General features: G+C 40.0%; 1 protein-coding gene across 1 annotated transcript in view; it reads right to left on the bottom strand.

The window, feature by feature from the left end:
• Positions 1–22,195, bottom strand: part of LOC134321256 (A disintegrin and metalloproteinase with thrombospondin motifs 20-like) — a 155,588-nt gene that overhangs the window by 38,975 nt on the left and 94,418 nt on the right. The window contains exons 16-26 of the mRNA XM_063002890.1: positions 15,977–16,072; positions 11,363–11,529; positions 11,124–11,253; positions 10,883–11,009; positions 8,470–8,680; positions 8,160–8,324; positions 5,415–5,579; positions 3,266–3,385; positions 1,142–1,249; positions 696–860; positions 73–336 (exon numbers count right to left, since the gene is read on the bottom strand). Coding sequence (XP_062858960.1) covers positions 73–336; positions 696–860; positions 1,142–1,249; positions 3,266–3,385; positions 5,415–5,579; positions 8,160–8,324; positions 8,470–8,680; positions 10,883–11,009; positions 11,124–11,253; positions 11,363–11,529; positions 15,977–16,072 — 1,718 coding nt within the window. The remainder of the gene's footprint in view (positions 1–72; positions 337–695; positions 861–1,141; positions 1,250–3,265; positions 3,386–5,414; positions 5,580–8,159; positions 8,325–8,469; positions 8,681–10,882; positions 11,010–11,123; positions 11,254–11,362; positions 11,530–15,976; positions 16,073–22,195) is intronic.

Raw genomic sequence — 22,195 nt, 5'->3', positions numbered from 1 at the left:
AACTATTTTAAATTGCATTTGTATATTAGATGTTTGCTTGGTAATGGATGTAAGTAATAAGGAAGTACATACTGATCCCCATGGCCCTGTCCTCCACTGGTGATCTGCAGATGGCACATTCCAGCTGCTGTGTCCCGGATGGCTACGGGGGTCGCGGGGGAAGTAGGGTTGGTTTTTGGGCCATAGCTGGTAGACTGAGTGACATGGGGCTGCGGCACACTCCTGATCAGTGCTAGGCTTCTCATCTGGGTGACAGTAAGACTCATCCACCTGCTGGTTATAGTTCATGCACACCACTTGCCGTGTGGAGCGACCCACACTGCACGATACGGAGCACTGTGCAGGGAAGATAAGAGAAAGATGGGCTTACAAAAGAGAAGAGGTACATTCTGTAACAAAATCTGTGACAGGAGTGTATATTTGATAACATTGCATCATAAGGCTAAGAACAAACTTAACACAAATATGTAAGTGCAAGCAGATCAATCTGACCCATTTTTAATATTTTCCTTAGGCTTATGTTTGTCAACCTTCTGCATGCTTTAGGGGGAGTAGGCCCCCAGGACCCTAGTGCTATGTAGCATTAACACTATAATGTCTACAACAAATTGACTTAATAAATACATAAATATTTGTGTGAATAAATTAAGTGAGTATTTAAGTATGTGAGTAATCAATAAATATAAGATACATACAGGTGACCACTCTCCTTCTCTCCACTGGCCACACGGGCTAAAGCAGACTGAGGTTTCTGGTGGTCGAGGTAGATGGGCACAGAAAGTCTCATCAGCTACTCCTCCCTGAGTATCTCTGCAGCTAACATAGCGTGCTCTCTCACCCTTCCCACAGGAGACTGAGCACTTAAACACACACACAAAGAAAAAAAGAGGTTTACAAACACTTAAAGTCTGAAATAAAGCAGGGATAACTGCTTTTTGATAATGAGAAAATTGCAAGCTTATTAACTAGTACAGATACTTGAAGTCATATCAGTGATAAGTGGCATTACTGTAGTCTATATAGTAAATAGTTACTGATGTAGGCAGGAACCCAGGCAATCCTGGATTTACCAACATTTTGAGATACAACAGTTATATAACAGAAATATTACTAGGTATTACAGTGTGAGTGTATAACTTACTGTAGTCCAGGAACCAAATCTCCACTGGCTGTGGAGCTTTACAGGTGCTGCAGGTTGTGGTGTGCTGAGCGCTGCTGATGTTTGGGGACAGGCTGGCAACTCACACTCCTAAACACATTTACATTTACATTTTCGGCATTTAGCAGACGCTTTTATCCAAACCGACTTACAAGTATGACTGAACTCGATTTTGAGCAATTGAGGGTTAAGGGCCTTGCTCAGGGGCCCAACAGTGGCAACTTGGTGGTGGTGAGGCTTGAACCGGCAACCTTTTGATTACTAGTCCAGTACCTTAACCACTGAGCTATCACTGCCCTCAAACACACACAGAGAATATACATAATCTGCACAAGGTACAGAGATCCCTTTTTGCCCCACAGTATATATACCTGTGTATATATATACAGTATATATATACAGTGTATCACAAAAGTGAGTACACCCCTCACATTTCTGCAGATATTTAAGTATATCTTTTCATGGGACAACACTGACAAAATGACACTTTGACACAATGAAAAGTAGACTGTGTGCAGCTTATATAACAGTGTAAATTTATTCTTCCCCCAAAATAACTCAATATACAGCCATTAATGTCTAAACCACCGGCAACAAAAGTGAGTACACCCCTAAGAGACTACACCCCTAAATGTCCAAATTGAGCACTGCTTGTCATTTTCCCTCCAAAATGTCATGTGATTTGTTAGTGTTACTAGGTCTCAGGTGTGCATAGGGAGCAGGTGTGTTCAATTTAGTAGTACAGCTCTCACACTCTCTCATACTGGTCACTGAAAGTTCCAACATGGCACCTCATGGCAAAGAACTCTCTGAGGATCTTAAAAGACGAATTGTTGCGCTACATGAAGATGGCCAAGGCTACAAGAAGATTGCCAACACCCTGAAACTGAGCTGCAGCACAGTGGCCAAGATCATCCAGCGTTTTAAAAGAGCAGGGTCCACTCAGAACAGACCTCGCGTTGGTCGTCCAAAGAAGCTGAGTGCACGTGCTCAGCGTCACATCCAACTGCTGTCTTTGAAAGATAGGCGCAGGAGTGCTGTCAGCATTGCTGCAGAGATTGAAAAGGTGGGAGGTCAGCCTGTCAGTGCTCAGACCATACGCCGCACACTACATCAAATTGGTCTGCATGGCTGTCACCCCAGAAGGAAGCTTCTTCTGAAGTCTCTACACAAGAAAGCCCGCAAACAGTTTGCTGAAGACATGTCAACAAAGGACATGGATTACTGGAACCATGTCCTATGGTCTGATGAGACCAAGATTAATTTGTTTGGTTCAGATGGTATCAAGCATGTGTGGCGGCAATCAGGTGAGGAGTACAAAGATAAGTGTGTCATGCCTACAGTCAAGCATGGTGGTGGGAATGCCATGGTCTGGGGCTGCATGAGTGCAGCAGGTGTTGGGGAGTTACATTTCATTGAGGGACACATGAACTCCAATATGTACTGTGAAATACTGAAGCAGAGCATGATCCCCTCCCTCTGGAAACTGGGTCGCAGGGCAGTGTTCCAGCATGATAATGACCCCAAACACACCTCTAAGACGACCACTGCTTTATTGAAGAGGCTGAGGGTAAAGGTGATGGACTGGCCAAGCATGTCTCCAGACCTAAACCCAATAGAACATCTTTGGGGCATCCTCAAGCGGAAGGTGGAGGAGCGCAAAGTCTCGAATATCCGCCAGCTCCGTGATGTCGTCATGGAGGACTGGAAAAGCATTCCAGTGGCAACCTGTGAAGCTCTGGTAAACTCCATGCCCAGGAGAGTTAAGGCAGTTCTGGGAAATAATGGTGGCCACACAAAATATTGACACTTCAGGAACTTTCACTAAGGGGTGTACTCACTTTTGTTGCCGGTGGTTTAGACATTAATGGCTGTATATTGAGTTATTTTGAGGGAAGAATAAATTTACACTGTTATATAAGCTGCACACAGACTACTTTTCATTGTGTCAAAGTCTCATTTTGTCAGTGTTGTCCCATGAAAAGATATACTTAAATATCTGCAGAAATGTGAGGGGTGTACTCACTTTTGTGATACACTGTATGTTCTGTGTGTGTGTGTGTGTGTGTGTGTGTGTGTGTGTGTGTGTGTGTGTGTTCTATGTACCTGGCTATCTCTTGGTCTAAAAGCTGCATTACACTCCCTGTCGTTGACAGTCTCACCATAAGCACCAGACATACACCTTACAGCTCGCATTTGGTATCCATGACCACAGGTTACTGCACACTACAAATGCAAAGACAACAATTTTTATATTAAAAATAAAGCTATACAATATATGATACAATAAAGTTAGAACGACAGCAATGTAAGCACTTCAGTTTAGGAAATCGCACCCAGATCCATCAATATACCCACTATTTACACTTAGTTGCAAACTGCATGTTTAAAATACAGACCACCACCTCTGGGATCAAGGTTTTAATCTCAGCAGTACTATTGACTGGCCGAGCATCTATATTAACATGACTGGCTGTGTCTGAGGGAGATGGCTGAAACCCTGAGACGAATTGGCACCATGTCAGAGTATTTCCTGCATTTCGCCTGATGTCTCTCAGTGAAACAAGACCCGCCGCAACCCTGACCAGGATAAAGTGATTGATAAAAATTAAATAAAAATACTAAAACTATTATTTTAACATCTAAAATTGAAGTTATACAATACATGATACAATAAAGTTACAATGACAGCAATGTGAAAGCACTGCAGTTATTTATATACATTTACATTTTCGGCTTTTATCCAAAATGACTTACAGTACTATGACAGTATACAATCTGAGCTATTGAGGGTTAAGGGCCTTGCTCAAGGGCCCAACAGCAGCAACCTGGCAGTGGTGGGGCAAACCAGCAACCCTCTGATCATTAGTTCAGTACCTTAACCGCTAAGCTACAACTTCCCATATACAGTTAGAAATAAAAACAGAGATTTATTTGAAAACAGCACAAATGTTTTACCTCATTACCTTCATTGAGTGTTGTAAATTTAGATCATAAATTGGTGCCTGCAGCACATGCTTATATAACACATCACAGCTGAAGCAAATTAAGGGTGGTTATTGAGTTCCCAATGGTTTAATCATGTTGTAACTGTAACCCAAGTTTAGATCATACAGACTAGCTTTAAGTTTTAAGATCAAAAGGTCAGAAATATTATGAAAAGGTTGAATAATTGTGACATGGAAGTATTAACACAATATTCTGCTACTCTAAACTACTACATCATACTGTATGTATATTGTATGTACTACATGCTATTACATGTAAAGAATCATTTGTGCTTAAGCCACATTTTGCGCTGTATTTAAACTTTCCAAGTTACTTGCTGTGACCCCAAGGGGGGCCGGAAAATATTTTGACACTGAGAGGTCCCTGGCTGTGAAAACCCTAAGAACCCCAGGTTTAGATAATAAGAGTCTGTATTCCTTAGGAAAACACCATTACCCTGGAGATCATTTAAACACAGTAAAGCTTAACTTGAATTAGCCTTCTACGCCCAATCCAGATAGACCTCATTACACAAACACACACACCGTTTCTCAAGGGTTTGGCAAACGACAGCAGAAGTACAGTGGTGTTTGTTTAGGTAAGGAATTATTACTAAGCAGCCATTGTAAGACATGCGCACACAAGGTATTTTTCATAAATGACCCACACTTAATAGAATTTAGTGGATAAATAAGGGTGTATTGGTGTTGAATCATGTGTGACACTGTTCACAGTAAAGAAAGCTTGACATTGCTATAGGAATAGAGACTGATATCCAAAAAGTAGCTCTAAAACCATTCTGTTTAAATTTAACTGAGGTTTATTCTGTAAACAAGTGCTTGTTTATTGCATGGCAGCCCAAAAGCTAATGGCAATGTGAAGCTTGCTTGATTGTGGACAGTCTCACATAGCTCAGTGTATGTAAACTTTTGACTTCAATTTAAACCCTTCCCTAGAATGCATGCATGGGCTCTAAATATCAATGAGTGCACTTATAATAATGCAAATAATATGTATATCATGATGAAGGCATTACCGTAAACAGGCCACAGATTGTGGGTGATTGTGCGTGTGGGGACATGTGTGGTCTGAGAATGTAACAGACTTTAAGTCATCAGTCTGGTTTATGTGATTTAGCGTGTGATGTGGCACATGTATGCTGGTATGTCTGGAGAATCTGATGATGTGTTACGTGCTGCTCTGTCAAGGCCTCTATTTCCTCTGAAGTAGTTCCACCTTAACCTTATGAAATCACACATCTACTCACCGCACTCCAGACACCGGCTTGCCAGGAGGCACACTCCGAGAGCACACAGCTGCTTACGGAGGGGGGTTTGCTGCTGGGATCACAGAGCTCATCACTGAGTCGCTTCTCTGCTGAAACACAGAACACCAGCCTGTGTCTCATCCCCTTACCACATGTCACTGTACACTGGAAAACATAACAGAGACAAAACATACACTCATGACTGCAGAGATGAAGGGTAATGTACAGGGTGGGCATTTATATGGATACACCTAAATAAAATGGGAATGGTTGGTGATATTAACTTCCTGTTTGTGGCACATTAGTATATGGGAGGGGAAAAACTTTTCAAGATGGGTGGTGACCATGGCGGCCATTTTGAAGTCGGCCATTTTGGATCCAACTTTAGTTTTTTTCAATGGGAAGAGGGTCATGTGACACATCAAACTTATTGAGAATTTCACAAGAAAACAATGGTGTGCTAATGGTTTTAACGTAACTTTATTCTTTCATGAGTTATTTACAAGCATCTCTTTGTTTACAGCCATTGACATGTCGCAGAGGTTAACACGTGAGGAGCGGATAGAAATTGTGTTGATGTCTGGTGAACGCAGTACCCGGGTCATTGCAGCAGATTTCAATGCAAGACACCCTACGAGACCACCCATCTCTCATGCTACCGTTAGCAAACTGCTTGCCAAGTTTCGTGAAACTGGTTCAGTGTTGGATTTGCCAAAATGTGGATGCATGAAAACTGTCACTAATGAAGAAACATCAGTGGCTGTCCTAGCTTCATTCAGCAAGAGCCCACAGCGTAGCACTCGCCGCATGTCACTGGAGAGTGGCATCAGTCGAACATCCCTTCGGCGGATATTAGCTAGTCACAAATGGCACCCTTACAAACTCCAGCTGCTGCAGCATCTCAACGAGGATGACCCAGATCGGCGCACTGAATTTGCAGAATGGGCAAAACAAAAATTGAAACAGGACCCTCAGTTTACACAGAACATTTTGTTCAGTGATGAGGCAAACTTTTATGTGAATGGTGAAGTTAACAAACAAAACCACCGCTATTGGTCTGACACTAACCCACATTGGATAGATCCCTACAAAAATTGATGGTATGGTGTGGTATATGGGGTACAAAGGGTTGGGAGAAGAGGGTTGCATTGACAATCCAACACAGTGGGCAGCACTTTGAACACATTTTATAAGTGGTCAGAAACTTGTAAATAACTCATGAAAGAATAAAGTTACGTTAAAACCAAGCACACCATTGTTTTTCTTGTGAAATTCTCAATAAGTTTGATGTGTCACATGACCCTCTTCCCATTGAAAAAACTAAAGTTGGATCCAAAATGGCCGACTTCAAAATGGCCGCCATGGTCACCACCCATCTTGAAAAGTTTTCCCCCTCCCATATACTAATGTGCCACAAACAGGAAGTTAATATCACCAACCATTCCCATTTTATTTAGGTGTATCCATATAAATGGCCCACCCGGTACATGTGGGGTGTATGTGTGTCATTTTAGAAGGACCTTGTATCTACACATTCTGGCTATTTTATCAGCAACACATTCTAAATTGGTTAACTTTTTTAGTTTAAGAGTACTGAGAGTAGCCCATCTGTTGCTATGCCAAATGTGTAAACACCCCACTACACCCTAGTGTTATGTAGACGGATGGATGGATGGATGGGTGGATGGATGGATGGATTTATAGATGGATAAATGAATGGATGTATAGATGGATGGATGGATGGAAGGATGGATTTATAGATACATTTATAGATGGATGGATGTATAGATGGATAAATGGATGGATGTATAGATGTATGTATAAATGGATGGATGTATAAATGGATGATGTATAGATGGAAGAATGAATGGATGGATGTATAGATTGACGTATAGATGGATGGATGGCTGTATAGATGTATGTATAAATGGATGGATGTATAAATGGATGATGTATAGATGGAAGAATGAATGGATGGATGTATAGATTGACGTATAGATGGATGGATGGATGTATAGATGTATGTATAAATGGATGGATGTATAAATGGATGATGTATAGATGGAAGAATGAATGGATGGATGTATAGATTGACGTATAAATGGATGGATGGATGTACAGATGAATGGATAGATGGATATATAGATGGATGAATGGATGAATGTATAGATGGATGAATAAATGGATAAACAAATGGATGTATAAACGGAGGGAGGAATTGATGAATACATGGATGTATAGATGGATGGATGTATAGATGGATGAATGGATAAATGGATGGATGTATACCTGGATGTGTAAATGGATGAATGGATGGATAAATAGATGGATGAAGGGATGGATGTATAGATGAACAGATGGATATATAGATGAATGAATGGATGGATGGATGGATGGATGGATGGAGAAATGTATAGATGGATGTATAAATGGATAAATGCATGGATGAATATATAGATGGATGAATGAATGGATGGATGGGTGGAATGATGAACAGGCAGGCAGATCGACAGAGGGATAAACCTTCTTTATCCCAAAGGGGAAATTTGGTATAAATTTAAATGCCTTTGTAACACTTTAGAGTGTGACTTACAATTGTGACTGACTACAAGGCAAGCACAGTGGTGGGGCTTAAACCAGCAATCTTTTGATTACCAGTCAAGTACCTTAAACACCATTTAACATTATAATACATTTTTGGTAATATCATAAATCAAATAAAAGTTTACATGTATGTAAGCCTACCTCAGTCCACTCATTGAAGGACCAATCAGGACATGGAATGTCATTGCAAGGTTCAGAAACAACTTTCTGGTACTCAGAACACTCGTGCTCTGCCAGCCTGAGGCCGATGTTATTCATGCAATAAGAATCGCGAGTGCGGGTACCACGTCCACAGCTCTTAGAACACTGCAAAAACAACCTAACATCAATTACACAGCAAAGCAACCTTACTTTTTGAAGAGTCTTTAAATAAACAACATTTTTGCTCTTTTAAAACAGTCTTCCCAATAAAAAAAGAAAACATTAGACAGAGCCTCTGAAAGCAGCTCACCTGAGACCAGTCACTGTACTGCCAGCTCTTCAGCAGACAATCTCCATGACAGGGCTCACGGCTCTGAGGTTTTGCCAGATCTGCACACGCCCGAATTTCCACTCTCTCACTACCTCTCTTCAGCCGGCTGTAGCGCATACACAGCACCTCCAGCATACGATAGCCAGGTCCACATTTGGATGAGCACTCACTCCTACCCGCTACATGCCACCTGAGTAAGAGGTAGATCCGTTTTGGTCAAAGACATGGTTCTGTGGGGCATTTAATCATACTGTTTTTATGCTTACAGTAAGAAAAAGTTTGCCAATAGTCTTCCAAGGTCATGTGTAATCTTATAAATACAGGAATCTAGAGGAATTAGTTAAACAAGTATAAAAACAGCTATTATTATATTACTTTATACACTGATAAGCCAAAAAAACCTGTCAAAAGAAAAAATGTGCAATGCTTATATCATAACAACTGTGCTTAGCACAATCAGGATATTAAAGGTTGGGTAGCTGGTAGTTACTCATAGCACATGCATTAAATGCAGCGGATATGAGAAGCTTAAAGACCTGAGAGACTTCGATAAGGGTCAAATCACTATGGTCAAATGACTGGGTTGAAGAAACTGCAAGGAGTGCTCAAAGGCTGTGGTGAATACACTTCAATAGTATCAAGCCATGAGCTATAAATGCCAAAGGACAAGAAGGCTAAATCATTGGTACTGACAAAAGGAAGGGCTAATTTGGCCCACATTGCAGATAATTGTAATACTGGTAATGATGTGAATGTATCACTACACTCTACTTTCTATGGGGATGCATAGTTGCAGCTTTGTCAAAGCAGCCATGATAACTCCTGTCCACTGTCGAAAGCAACTACAATGAGCACAGCATAGGAGCTAGACATCGAAGCACTGGAAAAAGTTCGACTGGTCTGACAAATCCAACAAAGGCATGGCTGTGGATAAAGAGAGTATGGGTACTGGGCTGGCCTGCCTGCAGTCCTGACCTGTCCTCAACAGAGAATGTGGGGAGAATTTTAAAACAAAACATGTGACAATAACAACCCTGTACTGTTTCACATTTTAAGATGTGTTTGCAGGAGGAATGAAACAAAATAACACCTAAAACACTTCACCACTTTGTATCTTCAGTGACAAAACGTGTTTGTGTTGTGAGAAGGAATGACAGCATTACAAAGTGGTAAATGCTTTACTGTCCCAGCTTTTTGGAAATGTGTTACAGGCCTGAAATGCATGAATAGATGAATAGTAACAAATGAAATAAACTTAACCAGACAGAACATGAGATACAGTATCTTAGGTTCATATTGTCTGCAATGAAATAAAAGCCAAAGTAAAAGTAAGAGTAATACATTTCAGGTGGCAGTTCTTTTTTAACCTTAACTTGCAATAAACAACCATTTGTTAAACAGCCATTTGTTAAACAGCCATGTCAGAAGACGTATCCTGTTACTGTGGAATCGCTTTTACTGTATTTCAGAAAGGTCAAATTATTGGTCGACATAAAAAAATAAGGAGATTGCTGAAAGACAGAACAAATGTGGTTGAAATAAAATCTTGAATGACCATAATCGGAGATCACTTAAACACTTGGTGAAGTTAAAAAACTAAAGTAGAACAGTTATGTTTAAAAGTGAAAATAAGAGCATATCCACATGTACAATGCAATGAGAACTCAAAGGATTGGGACTAAGCAGCTGTGTGGCTCTACAAAAACTTGTTAGTGAGGCTAATTGGAAGAAAAGGCCTCAATTTGCTAAGGAACATAAATATAACATAAACCCTTGAAGCAATGAGAAAAGGTCATGTGGTCTGATGAGTCTTTGAGATGTGCTTAAGAAGATTTTACCGAGTGGTTTAACTGTCCAGTTGTACATTCAACATTTTAATATGTATTATTTTATTATTTTTCTTAGGGCTGCTCTTTTATTTAGGGGTCACCAGCAGATCATTTTGGTCCACATACCTGATTTGTCACAGTGTTTAGGCCGGATGCCTTTCTTGACATAACCCTCATTATTTAATCCAGGCTTGGAACTGGCATTGAGACCACACTGACAAGTGCACCCCCAATCCACCCCATTCCCCAAGCCCCCCAACCATAGCCAATCATATATGTGTGGATAGCACTACTGAGATTCGGAACTCATGACGGATGTAAATGCTGTGATGTTGCATATGATTGCAAATGCATGTCGTAATCCATGCTGAAGGCAGTCCAATGAATTATTAGAGTGTGTGACTTTTTACTGACCAGGCAGTGTAGTATGGGTCACTTGACAGTGGAAATAAGTGAAAGTAAGATGGATAACTGTAACTGTTCCATGCTTACTCACATTGTCTGTGGAAAACACAATAATTTAGGACTGGTTTAAGTGTATGAATTAGTTTCTATATTTATACCTGAGTTCACATTCTGTATTGCATGGCTCCATAGCACCCCTTGGTCGAGGAAGATGTTCACACCTCTGGTCCGACACCACCAGCTGATCACTTTTCCGTACGCAAACTGGTTTTCTCCGACGCTCGCCTAACAAAGCACAAACACTCTACCAATGACATCAAAACTACAGATGGCTTGGTGGATAATTAAAGGTAAAAAAAAGTACTGATCCATCCTGCATTATCACAAAAGTAAACTCACCTTGGCACATGCGAGAGCACTCTTGCCAGGGGCCTGAGGGGTCCCACACAAACTGCTCTCGGTGTTCCTCTATAGGTATGTTAAAGGAATAACGTACATCAGGATTATAGAGGTTTCCTACACACAGCACCTAAACAAATCAGAATCAGTGGAGTCAGTAAGTCCAGTAAGTCTAAAACAGCTTTTTTCACTGACAACTAGGTATGGGGTGAAGGTGTAGTCAATGTTTTTACACTTGCCTGTAGGATGAGCTCATCTTCAATACGCTCTGTGCAGTTGATGCGCTCCTCTGTGGTGTTGGAGCCACTGTATTCAAACTCTGTTCCCTTAAAGGAGACTTCCCTTTTAAACATAGACACCACAAAGTTCCCGTTCAGCAGGAAATTGGACTGGCTGTCAGAAAGAGCTGGGGAAGACAGGGTGAATATAAAGACTTTTATTAGCAGAATGGGGAGAGTTAGCAATATTAATATAGCAATATAAAAGTTTAGTCAGTCTTACATTATTGGAAAGTGTAATTATTTCATTCATCTGTTCAGATCTATACTCTGTCTAACTAAATTACATTAATTCTGTTAATATTTATTTGCAGATGACTGATAATTCTTTATTCCTTATTCTTTATTATACAGACAAAAATACAAATTGCCTGCACTGGTTATATTCTTTCTTTTTTTTCTTTATTTTATGTAGATTAAATGTTACAAATATTAAAAAGTCAATATCATAAATACCACTAATTATTAACAATAAGAGTAGTACCTAGATATTCACACCCATACTCATCTCATTTATATTCCTATTGCTGTACTGTTTATATATATATATACGGTATATATATATAAGCAGCAAGTGAACATTTTATCCTCAAAGTTGATGTGTTAGAAGCAGGAAAAATGGACAAGCATAAAGATTTGAGTGAGTTTGACAAGGGCGATGGCATCTAGCGATGGCTAGACGACTTGGTCAGAGCATCTACAAAACTGCAGCTCTTGTGGGGTGTTTCCGGTCTGCAGTGGTCAGTATCTATAAAAAGTGGTCCAAGGAAGGAACAGTGGTAAACCGGCGACAGGGTCATGGGCGGCCAAGGCTCATTAATGCAAGTGGGGAGCAAAGGCTGGCCCGTGTGGTCTGATCCAAGAGACGAGCTACTGTAGCTCAAATAGCTGAAGAAGTTAATGCTGGTTCTGATAGAAAGGTGTCAGAATACACAGTGCATCACAGTTGCAGGGCTGTTTTGGAAGCAAAAGGGGGACCATATATACAGTATCTCACAAAAGTGAGTACACCCCTCACATTTCTGCAAATATTTAATTATATCTTTTCATGGGACAACACTATAGAAGTGAAACTTGGATATAACTTAGAGTAGTCAGTGTACAGCTTGTATAGCAGTGTAAATTTACTGTCTTCTGAAAATAACTCAACACACAGCCATTAATGTCTAAATGGCTGGCAACATAAGTGAGTACACCCCACAGTGAACATGTCCAAATTGTGCCCAAAGTGTCAATATTTTGTGTGACCACCATTATTATCTAGCACTGCCTTAACCCTCCTGGGCATGGAATTCACCAGAGCTGCACAGGTTGCTACTGGAATCCTCTTCCACTCCTCCATGATGACATCACGGAGCTGGTGGATGTTAGACACCTTGAACTCCTCCACCTTCCACTTGAGGATGCGCCACAGGTGCTCAATTGGGTTTAGTCCATCACCTTTACCTTCAGCTTCCTCAGCAAGGCAGTTGTAATCTTGGAGGTGTGTTTGGGGTCATTATTGTGTTGGAAAACTGCCATGCGGCCCAGTTTTCGAAGGGAGGGGATCATGCTCTGTTTCAGAATGTCACAGTACATGTTGGAATTCATGTTTCCCTCAATGAACCGCAGCTCCCCAGTGCCGGCAGCACTCATACAGCCCCAGACCATAATGCTACCATCACCATGCTTGACTGTAGGCAAGAGACAGTTGTCTTGGTACTCCTCACCAAAGCGCCGCCACACATCCTGGACACCATCTGAGCCAAACAAGTTTATCTTGGTCTCGTCAGACCACAGGACATTCCAGTAATCCATGTTCTTGGACTGCCTGTCTTCAGCAAACTGTTTGCGGGCTTTTTTGTGCGTCAGCTTCTGGGATGACGACCATGCAGACCGAGTTGATGCAGTGTGCGGCGTATGGTCTGAGCACTGACAGGCTGACCTCCCACTTCTTTAACCTCTGCAGCAATGCCGGCAGCACTCATGTGTCTATTTTTTAAAGCCAACCTCTGGATATGATGCTGAACACGTGGACTCAACTTCTTTTGGACCCAAAACACCAAATTTAACATTCACACCTGGGACCTTGACACATGACACCAGGGAGGTACAACGACACATTTGGGCACAATTTGGACATGTTCACTGTGGGGTGTACTCACTTATGTTGCCAGCTATTTAGACATTAATGGCTGTGTGTTGAGTTATTTTTTTTAAGACAGTAAATCTACACTGCTATACAAGCTGTACACTGACTACTCTAAGTTATATCCAAGTTTCATTTCTACAGTATTGTCCCATGAAAAGATATAATAAAATATTTGCAAAAATGTGAGTGGTGTACTCACTTTTGTGAGATACTGTATGTACATATATCCATCTACCCTTGTCACGCTGCACTTTCTGCACTTTTTACACTTCTGCTTAAATGATAAACTTCATTTCGTTGCCTTAATACTTTTATTATATGCAGCATTATTTTATCATTTTTTGTTTTGCTGGTAAACTGTCTGTAGGAGAAGCACATTTTGCTCTTCTGTAGTACACAAACATACACAGAATCACAGTTTACAGAACACAGTTTAAGCTGAGGCTGTAACAACATGTGTTTAATATTTATTGTCTTTTATTACTCCCATTCAACCCCGTACACCGTACACAAACAACATTTTCCTCACACGGGTGAGTGTGTTTGTGTGAAATGGTGAGTGCAAATGCAGCTCTTACTTGGGTGCATGCTTTTCCGACAGCCACATTAGAGTGTTTGTTTATCCAATCACAGTTTAGAATTAGCCACTTCGACTTGCTATGGTGTGAACAGTTTAAGCAAATGTCACACCCTTCTAACACACTCACTTTCACCCCTTATTGCACTCTTTCATCAACCACTTTCCTCCATCTGTCTCTAATTACCTCCCCCTCACTAATTTTTCTTTCTTTCTGACACTTCATTTGCTTTGCTTTAAGCCGCTCTTTTTCTAAAATGTTATGAACCTCAAGTTCTCTTCTCTATTTCAGAGGAAATGTATGTCATAAGTTTACTGTGTATGTAACATATGAATTTTGGGATAATGTAGCAATTTTATCATGCTTTATATCTGACACTAAGCTAATTACACTTCTGAACCAACTGTTGTAACACAGCATTAAGTCATGTCCTGCGCTGCCATTTTTGCATGGCAGAGGGGGCATGGGGGCGCAGATGATGCGTTTTTGTGCCTTTCATGTTTTATTTTGTTTCTGTTATTTTGGACTCTGTATATACACTGATCAGCCATAACATTTAAAACCATCTCCTGGTTTCTACACTCACTGTCCATTTTATCAGCTCCACTTACCATATAGAAGCACTTTGTAGTTCTACAATTACTGACTGTAGTCCATCTGTTTCTCTACATATCTTTTTAACCTGCTTTCACCCTGTTCTTCAATGGTCAGGACCCCCACATGACCAACACAGAGCAGGTATTATTTAGGTGGTGGATCATTCTCAGCCCTGCAGTGACACTGACATGGTGGTGGTGTGTTTGTGTGTTGTGCTGGTATGAGTGAATCAGACACAGCAGCGCTGCTGGAGTTTTTAAATACCGTGTCCACTCACTGTCCACTCTATTAGACACTCCTACCTAGTTGGTCCACCTTGTAGATGTAAAGTCAGAGATGGTCGCTCATCTATTGCTACCGTTTGAGTTGGTCATCAGTGGTTACTCTGCCTACAGGGCGCTGTTGGCTGGATAATTTTGGTTGGTGGACTATTCTCAGTCCAGCAGGGAAAGTAAGGTGTTTAAAAACTCCATCAGCGCTGCTGTGTCTTATCCACTCATACCAGCACAACACACCACCACCATGTCAGTGTCACTGCAGTGCTGAGATCCACCATCTAAATAATACCTACTCTGTGGTGGTCCTGTGGTGGTCCTGACCATTGAAGAACAGCATGAAAGGGGGCTAACAAAGCATAAAGAGAAACAGAGGGACTACAGTCAGTAATTGTAGAACTACAAAGTGCTTCTATATGGTAGGTGGAGCTGATAAAATGGACAGTGAGTGTAGAAACAAGGAGGTGGTTTTAATGTTATGGCTGATCGGTAAATGTGCAATGGTCTCCTTATTGTTTGTGGCTTTTTAGCCACAGTATTCTTCTACCTTGGTTAAGCATCTTGCATTTGGTTACAATTTTAATTCAGGTGCATGGCTTTACCTCATGCTTTAGCAGCGTAGCAGCACTCACCACATGACATATTAAAAGGGAAAAAACATGCAAAAACATACTTACTCTTGGGAATCTAGCCAAATATATGCAAAACATTTAACTTTTTTAATAAAATTATGTTTTTTTTTAATTACTAAGTGTAAGTGTAGTAGTATCTGTTGTATCTCTGGTAGAACAGTATATGTTTTTAATGTGGTAATGCTCATACACACTTTTTAAATAATTACAATCCTAAAGCTGTTTTGATTATGATTTGTTCCCTTTAATATGACACAACATGAGATGGATTAACATAAAAGTCAAATTTCTGTTTCTAATGTCATATGTGTTGGATTTTAGAATCCCATATAAATGTGCCCCAGGTTGGAACTAAGACTTACCGAGGTAGTTATCATCTTCTGGTGTTCCTGAGTAGCTAAACTGCCTTATATCAATGTTGGTTGCACCAGCTGGTATTCGGACCACGACATTATAACCTTGAAAATGAAATTACAAACAATAAGGAAAACAAGAAAATCACATATTAGAAAGAAGTGGAAACAAAGAAAAAAAGAACTGCCAGTATGCAGTGACAGTATATTTTTCATCACACCTTGCTAATAGCTTCAATATGCTGAACAGTCTGGTCTGGGGGAAATAAAGGGCGCCCTTTAGGTTCCAAATGTCAAATCAAATGCAAAAACAGAAACTAACAGCAGAGTAAGGATTAAAACCTTGCTCTCTCACATAACCTTTTTACCCTCTTGGAGGCCCATTTTCAGCCTAAAAAGAAAAATGTAGAAAAGGCATAAGTAATTATGCCCTGGAATTTGGAGTATCCTGTTATTTCCCACAAGGACTATTCACTTTGCCCTGACAACTTTGTAAAGAAATTTTACAAAGAATTTAAAATAATACAAATACAAGAATAATTTGTAACATTCTGCATGTCTATCTACCTACTTATATGGCTAAATCCCGAATACCTTTCAACTGAAACTGTAGTGCACTTTGTAGTGTCTGGAATTACTGCCCATATAGACAGCATAGTTAGTGAAAAGAAGGTAATTTGGAATTTATCATTTGAGTTAACCAATCATTCCACACTCAGTTACATCCTTGATGCAGATAAGCTAAAGCTTTTACATTTTAGAAATTTTGTGACATAGACTTTATATTTTTTTTAAATATGCCCATACACACCAATTGAATGTCCAGTCCGGACACAGATTAATACAGGACTCTGGTTATAATCCAAAAGAGTGCAGACTCAATTTACAACACCTAAAAAGTAAAACATTTAAACAAGGTGGCATGGTGGTGCAGCAGGGTTAGTTTTAGGTGCTTCACAGCTCCGGAGTCCTATGGATCTACTTTTGATCCATAGCTCTGTCTGCTGTTTACATGTAGTTTGGCTTGTTGTGTCTATGCTGGTTTCCTCTGAGTGCTTTAGTTTCCACCCACCTTTTTATGTGCATGTAGGTGGGCGGCTCATGTAAAATTTTCCTACGTGTGAGGGAGTAGGGGTGTAATGTCTTACAATGGACTAACAGCATGTACAAGATGTGTTTGTTCCTTGCTCCAGGCAACTTACATGAGTAACTTGCACATGTAGTAATTCTGAGGGGACATATTGGAGCAATATGCTTCAATTCAGACTATTTTTTTCCGTCCTTGCTTGTCCCAGCAAGACAATGCCACATTCAGCACGTTTCAACAGTGTGACTAAGAAAGGGGAGGTGCTAGACTGGCCTGTCTGCAGTGCAGATTTGTCTCCTATTGAAAGTGTCTGGCCTGTAAAATGCAGTATGTAACATAGGAGACCATTTTACCCTTCTACTTTTACAACTACAATATTTGGAGTACTTGCCGTCCAAACAGTAACTTTTTATCTTGCACATTGATACAACACAGTGGTAAACATGTACCTGTCCCAATTTTTAGGAAGAATTCAGAATTAACAAATATACTGTGGATTCAGAAAGTATACAGACCCCTTGATGTTTTGCACACATCATTGTTTTATGATTTGGATTGATTATAATTTTCATTTTGACCTGTCAGTTTACACTTAATCAGCCATAATAATGAAGTAATAAAATGTTGTAATTTTTTTTTTTTTTAATGAACTAAAACTCTCTTGTTTACAAAGCATTTAGACCCTTTATTCAACACCTTGTAATAGCTCCTCTGGCAGTAATTACAGCTGCAAAGTCTTTTTGGATACAGCTCAACATTTGTCATGACTGGATCTACTCCAGTGTTGTTTTGGCTGTATGCTTTGGGACTGTTTTCCCAGTCTCAGTTCGTGTGCACTCTGGTGGAGGTTTTCCTCCAGGATGTATCTATGTTTTGGGTGTATTAATCTGCACCTCAATTCTAATCTGTGTGTCCCTGCTGCTGAGAAGCATCTCTATAGCATAATGCTACCACCACCATGTTACACAAGTTAGACAAGTGATATGCTGTTTTTTGCCAGACATAGTCCTTGCTGCTGTACCCAAAGATTTCATTTTTATTCGTATTAACTAAAGTATAAGCAAGCTGTTAAATGTCTTTTACTCAGTAGTGGTAACTATTGCCACTTTGCCACAAAGACCTGATTTATAGAGATGGTTATATAGCTGCAGAGATGATTGTCTATACAACAGGTTCTCTCTGCACAGGACCTTTTGAGCTTTTTTAGTGTGGACTTTAGGTTCTTTTTGATCTCCCTGACCAAGACCCTGCTTACCCAGACGCATAAGTTGGCCAGACACCCGTCTCTAAGAGGGTTCAAGGCTCTGCTAAGCTTTGTCCATTTCAAAATTATTAAAGTTATTGTGGTCCTGGGAACTTTTTATATATACAGTGTATCACAAAAGTGAGTACACCCCTCACATTTCTGCAAATATTTTATTATATCTTTTCATGGGACAACACTATAGAAATAAAACTTGGATATAACTTAGAGTAGTCAGTGTACAACTTGTATAGCAGTGTAGATTTACTGTCTTCTGAAAATAACTCAACACACAGCCATTAATGTCTAAATAGCTGGCAACATAAGTGAGTACACCCCACAGTGAACATGTCCAAATTGTGCCCAAAGTGTCAATATTTTGTGTGACCACCATTATTATCCAGCACTGCCTTAACCCTCCTGGGCATGGAATTCACCAGAGCTGCACAGGTTGCTACTGGAATCCTCTTCCACTCCTCCATGATGACATCACGGAGCTGGTGGATGTTAGACACCTTGAACTCCTCCACCTTCCACTTGAGGATGCGCCACAGGTGCTCAATTGGGTTTAGTCCATCACCTTTACCTTCAGCTTCCTCAGCAAGGCAGTTGTCATCTTGGAGGTTGTGTTTGGGGTCGTTATCCTGTTGGAAAACTGCCATGAGGCCCAGTTTTCGAAGGGAGGGGATCATGCTCTGTTTCAGAATGTCACAGTACATGTTGGAAATTATGTTTCCCTCAATGAACTGCAGCTCCCCAGTGCCAGCAACACTCATGCAGCCCAAGACCATGATGCTACCACCACCATGCTTGACTGTAGGCAAGATACAGTTGTCTTGGTACTTCTCACCAGGGCGCCGCCACACATGCTGGACACCATCTGAGCCAAACAAGTTTATCTTGGTCTCGTCAGACCACAGGGCATTCCAGTAATCCATGTTCTTGGACTGCTTGTCTTCAGCAAACTGTTTGCGGGCTTCTTGTGCGTCAGCTTCCTTCTGGGATGACGACCATGCAGACCGAGTTGATGCAGTGTGCGGCGTATGGTCTGAGCACTGACAGGCTGACCTCCCACGTCTTCAACCTCTGCAGCAATGCTGGCAGCACTCATGTGTCTATTTTTTAAAGCCAACCTCTGGATATGACGCCGAACACGTGGACTCAACTTCTTTGGTCGACCCTGGCGAAGCCTGTTCCGAGTGGAACCTGTCCTGGAAAACCGCTGTATGACCTTGGCCACCATGCTGTAGCTCAGTTTCAGGGTGTTAGCAATCTTCTTATAGCCCAGGCCATTTTTGTGGAGAGCAACAATTCTATTTCTCACATCCTCAGAGAGTTCTTTGCCATGAGGTGCCATGTTGAATATCCAGTGGCCAGTATGAGAGAATTGTACCCAAAACACCAAATTTAACAGCCCTGCTCCCCATTTACACCTGGGACCTTGACACATGACACCAGGGAGGGACAACGACACATTTGGGCACAATTTGGACATGTTCACTGTGGGGTGTACTCACTTATGTTGCCAGCTATTTAGACATTAATGGCTGTGTGTTGAGTTATTTTCAGAAGACAGTAAATCTACACTGCTATACAAGCTGTACACTGACTACTCTAAGTTATATCCAAGTTTCATGTCTATAGTGTTGTCCCATGAAAAGATATAATGAAATATTTGCAGAAATGTGAGGGGTGTACTCACTTTTGTGATACACTGTAAATTGGCCAGATCAATGCTTTGCCACTATTTTATTGGAGACAGCCACAGACAGTTCCTTTTATAGGTAAAATGTGCAAAATTAAAGAAGTGTATATGCTTTCTAAATCCACTGTATGCACAATAAACAGCAACAATAAATGCAATTATTTAAACATTAATTTAAACTGTAATTTGTACAGTTTTTTTAAAAACAGATGTAAAATCTTTCTGTTTTTATTAACAAAAATTCTCCTACTGTTTTTGAAATAATACCTTTAATAATTTGTGTTTATTTAAACACAAATTTTTGTTGTATTTAAATTGATTTTTTTTTATCTGTTAATCTATATGCCCCACATGAACATGTTCCTTTGATACTTTTACAATACAGTTTATTAATTATAACTTAAGTAGTAATTAAAATTACATACTTCATTATTTTAGGTAACATTATTATAAATATTATTATTATTATTATTATTATTACAGGAAAAAGAAAAAAAACAGGAAAGTGGATTACTGAAACGTTACGTCCATAGAGGGCAGCACTGATAAAGGCAATAACTCTCATTTCTGACCCTCCTGATTTGTCTGACCCTCCCTGGGTTTCTATCTGCATTAAACAAAAATGTAGAGAAAATCCAATTACATTATGATTTCCAACAGTCTACTTAACTTTCTCAACAGCCCATGTCCTGACAGCAACTAAAGCCCACTAATACTAATGTCTTTGTATGACTAGCACTGGTCTGGTGTATGCTGACAGTCCTTGCATTCAACAGTGTAAAATCAATAATGTTGGCAAAGAAAATTTTTCTGTATTCTTTCATTTAAAATTAGCATTTCTGACAAGACAATTTTTACAAATAATTTTTTATCTGCATGTAAATTATTCTGTGTCCCATTGATTTATCTGGGTGGCACATAAAGCATTAAAACTGTTTCTAGAGGGAAATTTACATGTCATTTGTCACCACTGCTAACCATTAACTATAGTTCTTCTAATGCCTTCATGGTCTGCACAGTGTGAGTCTAAGTGCATGCTGGGTCTGACACAAGCAAACCACTGCAGTTGCCTCCCACACAGGGAAACCCCACACACACTCAGTGATCTAAGATCAGAGACATCTGGCTAAATTCCAGACTACCTACACATCATCACATTCAGACAAACTTACTCACTGACACAAATCTAAAATTATTTGGAGGTTGCACTGTGTAAACTACAGATGGTCCACATACAAACCTGAGATCATACACAATGGACCACATATCAGGCTATACACACCAAAGACAGAAACCAAACCCTGTCTCCAGAATGCAAACATTGTACTGCAACAACAAGGAAACATACTCCTGAAAAAGTGTGGTCTCTCTTAGATTGAAACCAAAGGGCCTTGATTCACATTTGAACAATGGAAGTATATGGGAGGGCTGGACCACAGGGTTTGGCACTTGCAAATAAAATTAAGAATCAGAGTATTCAGTAGGTGACTGTGATTTAGCTGGAATTTCTCATGTGCTAGGTTAACAAAATATTTTCTAAGTATATTTTAAACAGTACATTACATCATAAAACGTAATGGTCTAGAACTATACAACTGACACAAAATACAGTACCTCCAAAGCCATGTTATGAAATCTCTTGTTCTAAATGAATAGATATCAAGAATTGATTTCATCATCAGTGTTTTGAAAATTTTTAATATAGTACTGCAAATTTTATCCATGAATCTGAGATTCCTGCATGTTGATATGTGCCCTTTACCAGCAATAACTGTAGTGCTATTGCCCTCCAACACTGATTTTTTTTCTCTCTAATTTGTTACCCAAAAATTTAAGGGCCTGTTCTTTTTAAATCTAGAATAAATACTTAGTACAATGTCATAAATGTAGTTTTGTCTAAATGGAGACAGTAAAATGCATGTCTTTAAGTCATATTATCAAATCCAGAACTATATTCAGAGCTTCATTTAGGAAGTGTGAGAAGATTCCAGTCCTACATACATGAAAATGCCCGCCATGCCCATGACCACTGCAAGCCAAAATTAAGAAAAAAAAAAAAAAAAGAAAAAAAAAACTTAATGTACATATACAAATGAGCCAAAACATTAGGACCACCCTACTGATATGCTGTCAAAAAAGCTCTGACCTGCAGAAAAACAGACCACACAAGACATTTGATGGTGTCCTGTGGTA

This window comes from Trichomycterus rosablanca, chromosome 1 (assembly GCF_030014385.1).
Source record: "Trichomycterus rosablanca isolate fTriRos1 chromosome 1, fTriRos1.hap1, whole genome shotgun sequence".
In the NCBI taxonomy this organism is placed as follows: domain Eukaryota; kingdom Metazoa; phylum Chordata; class Actinopteri; order Siluriformes; family Trichomycteridae; genus Trichomycterus; species Trichomycterus rosablanca.
The sequence above is the reverse complement of the archived record's forward strand: the minus strand, read 5'-3'. Positions and strand labels throughout refer to the sequence as shown.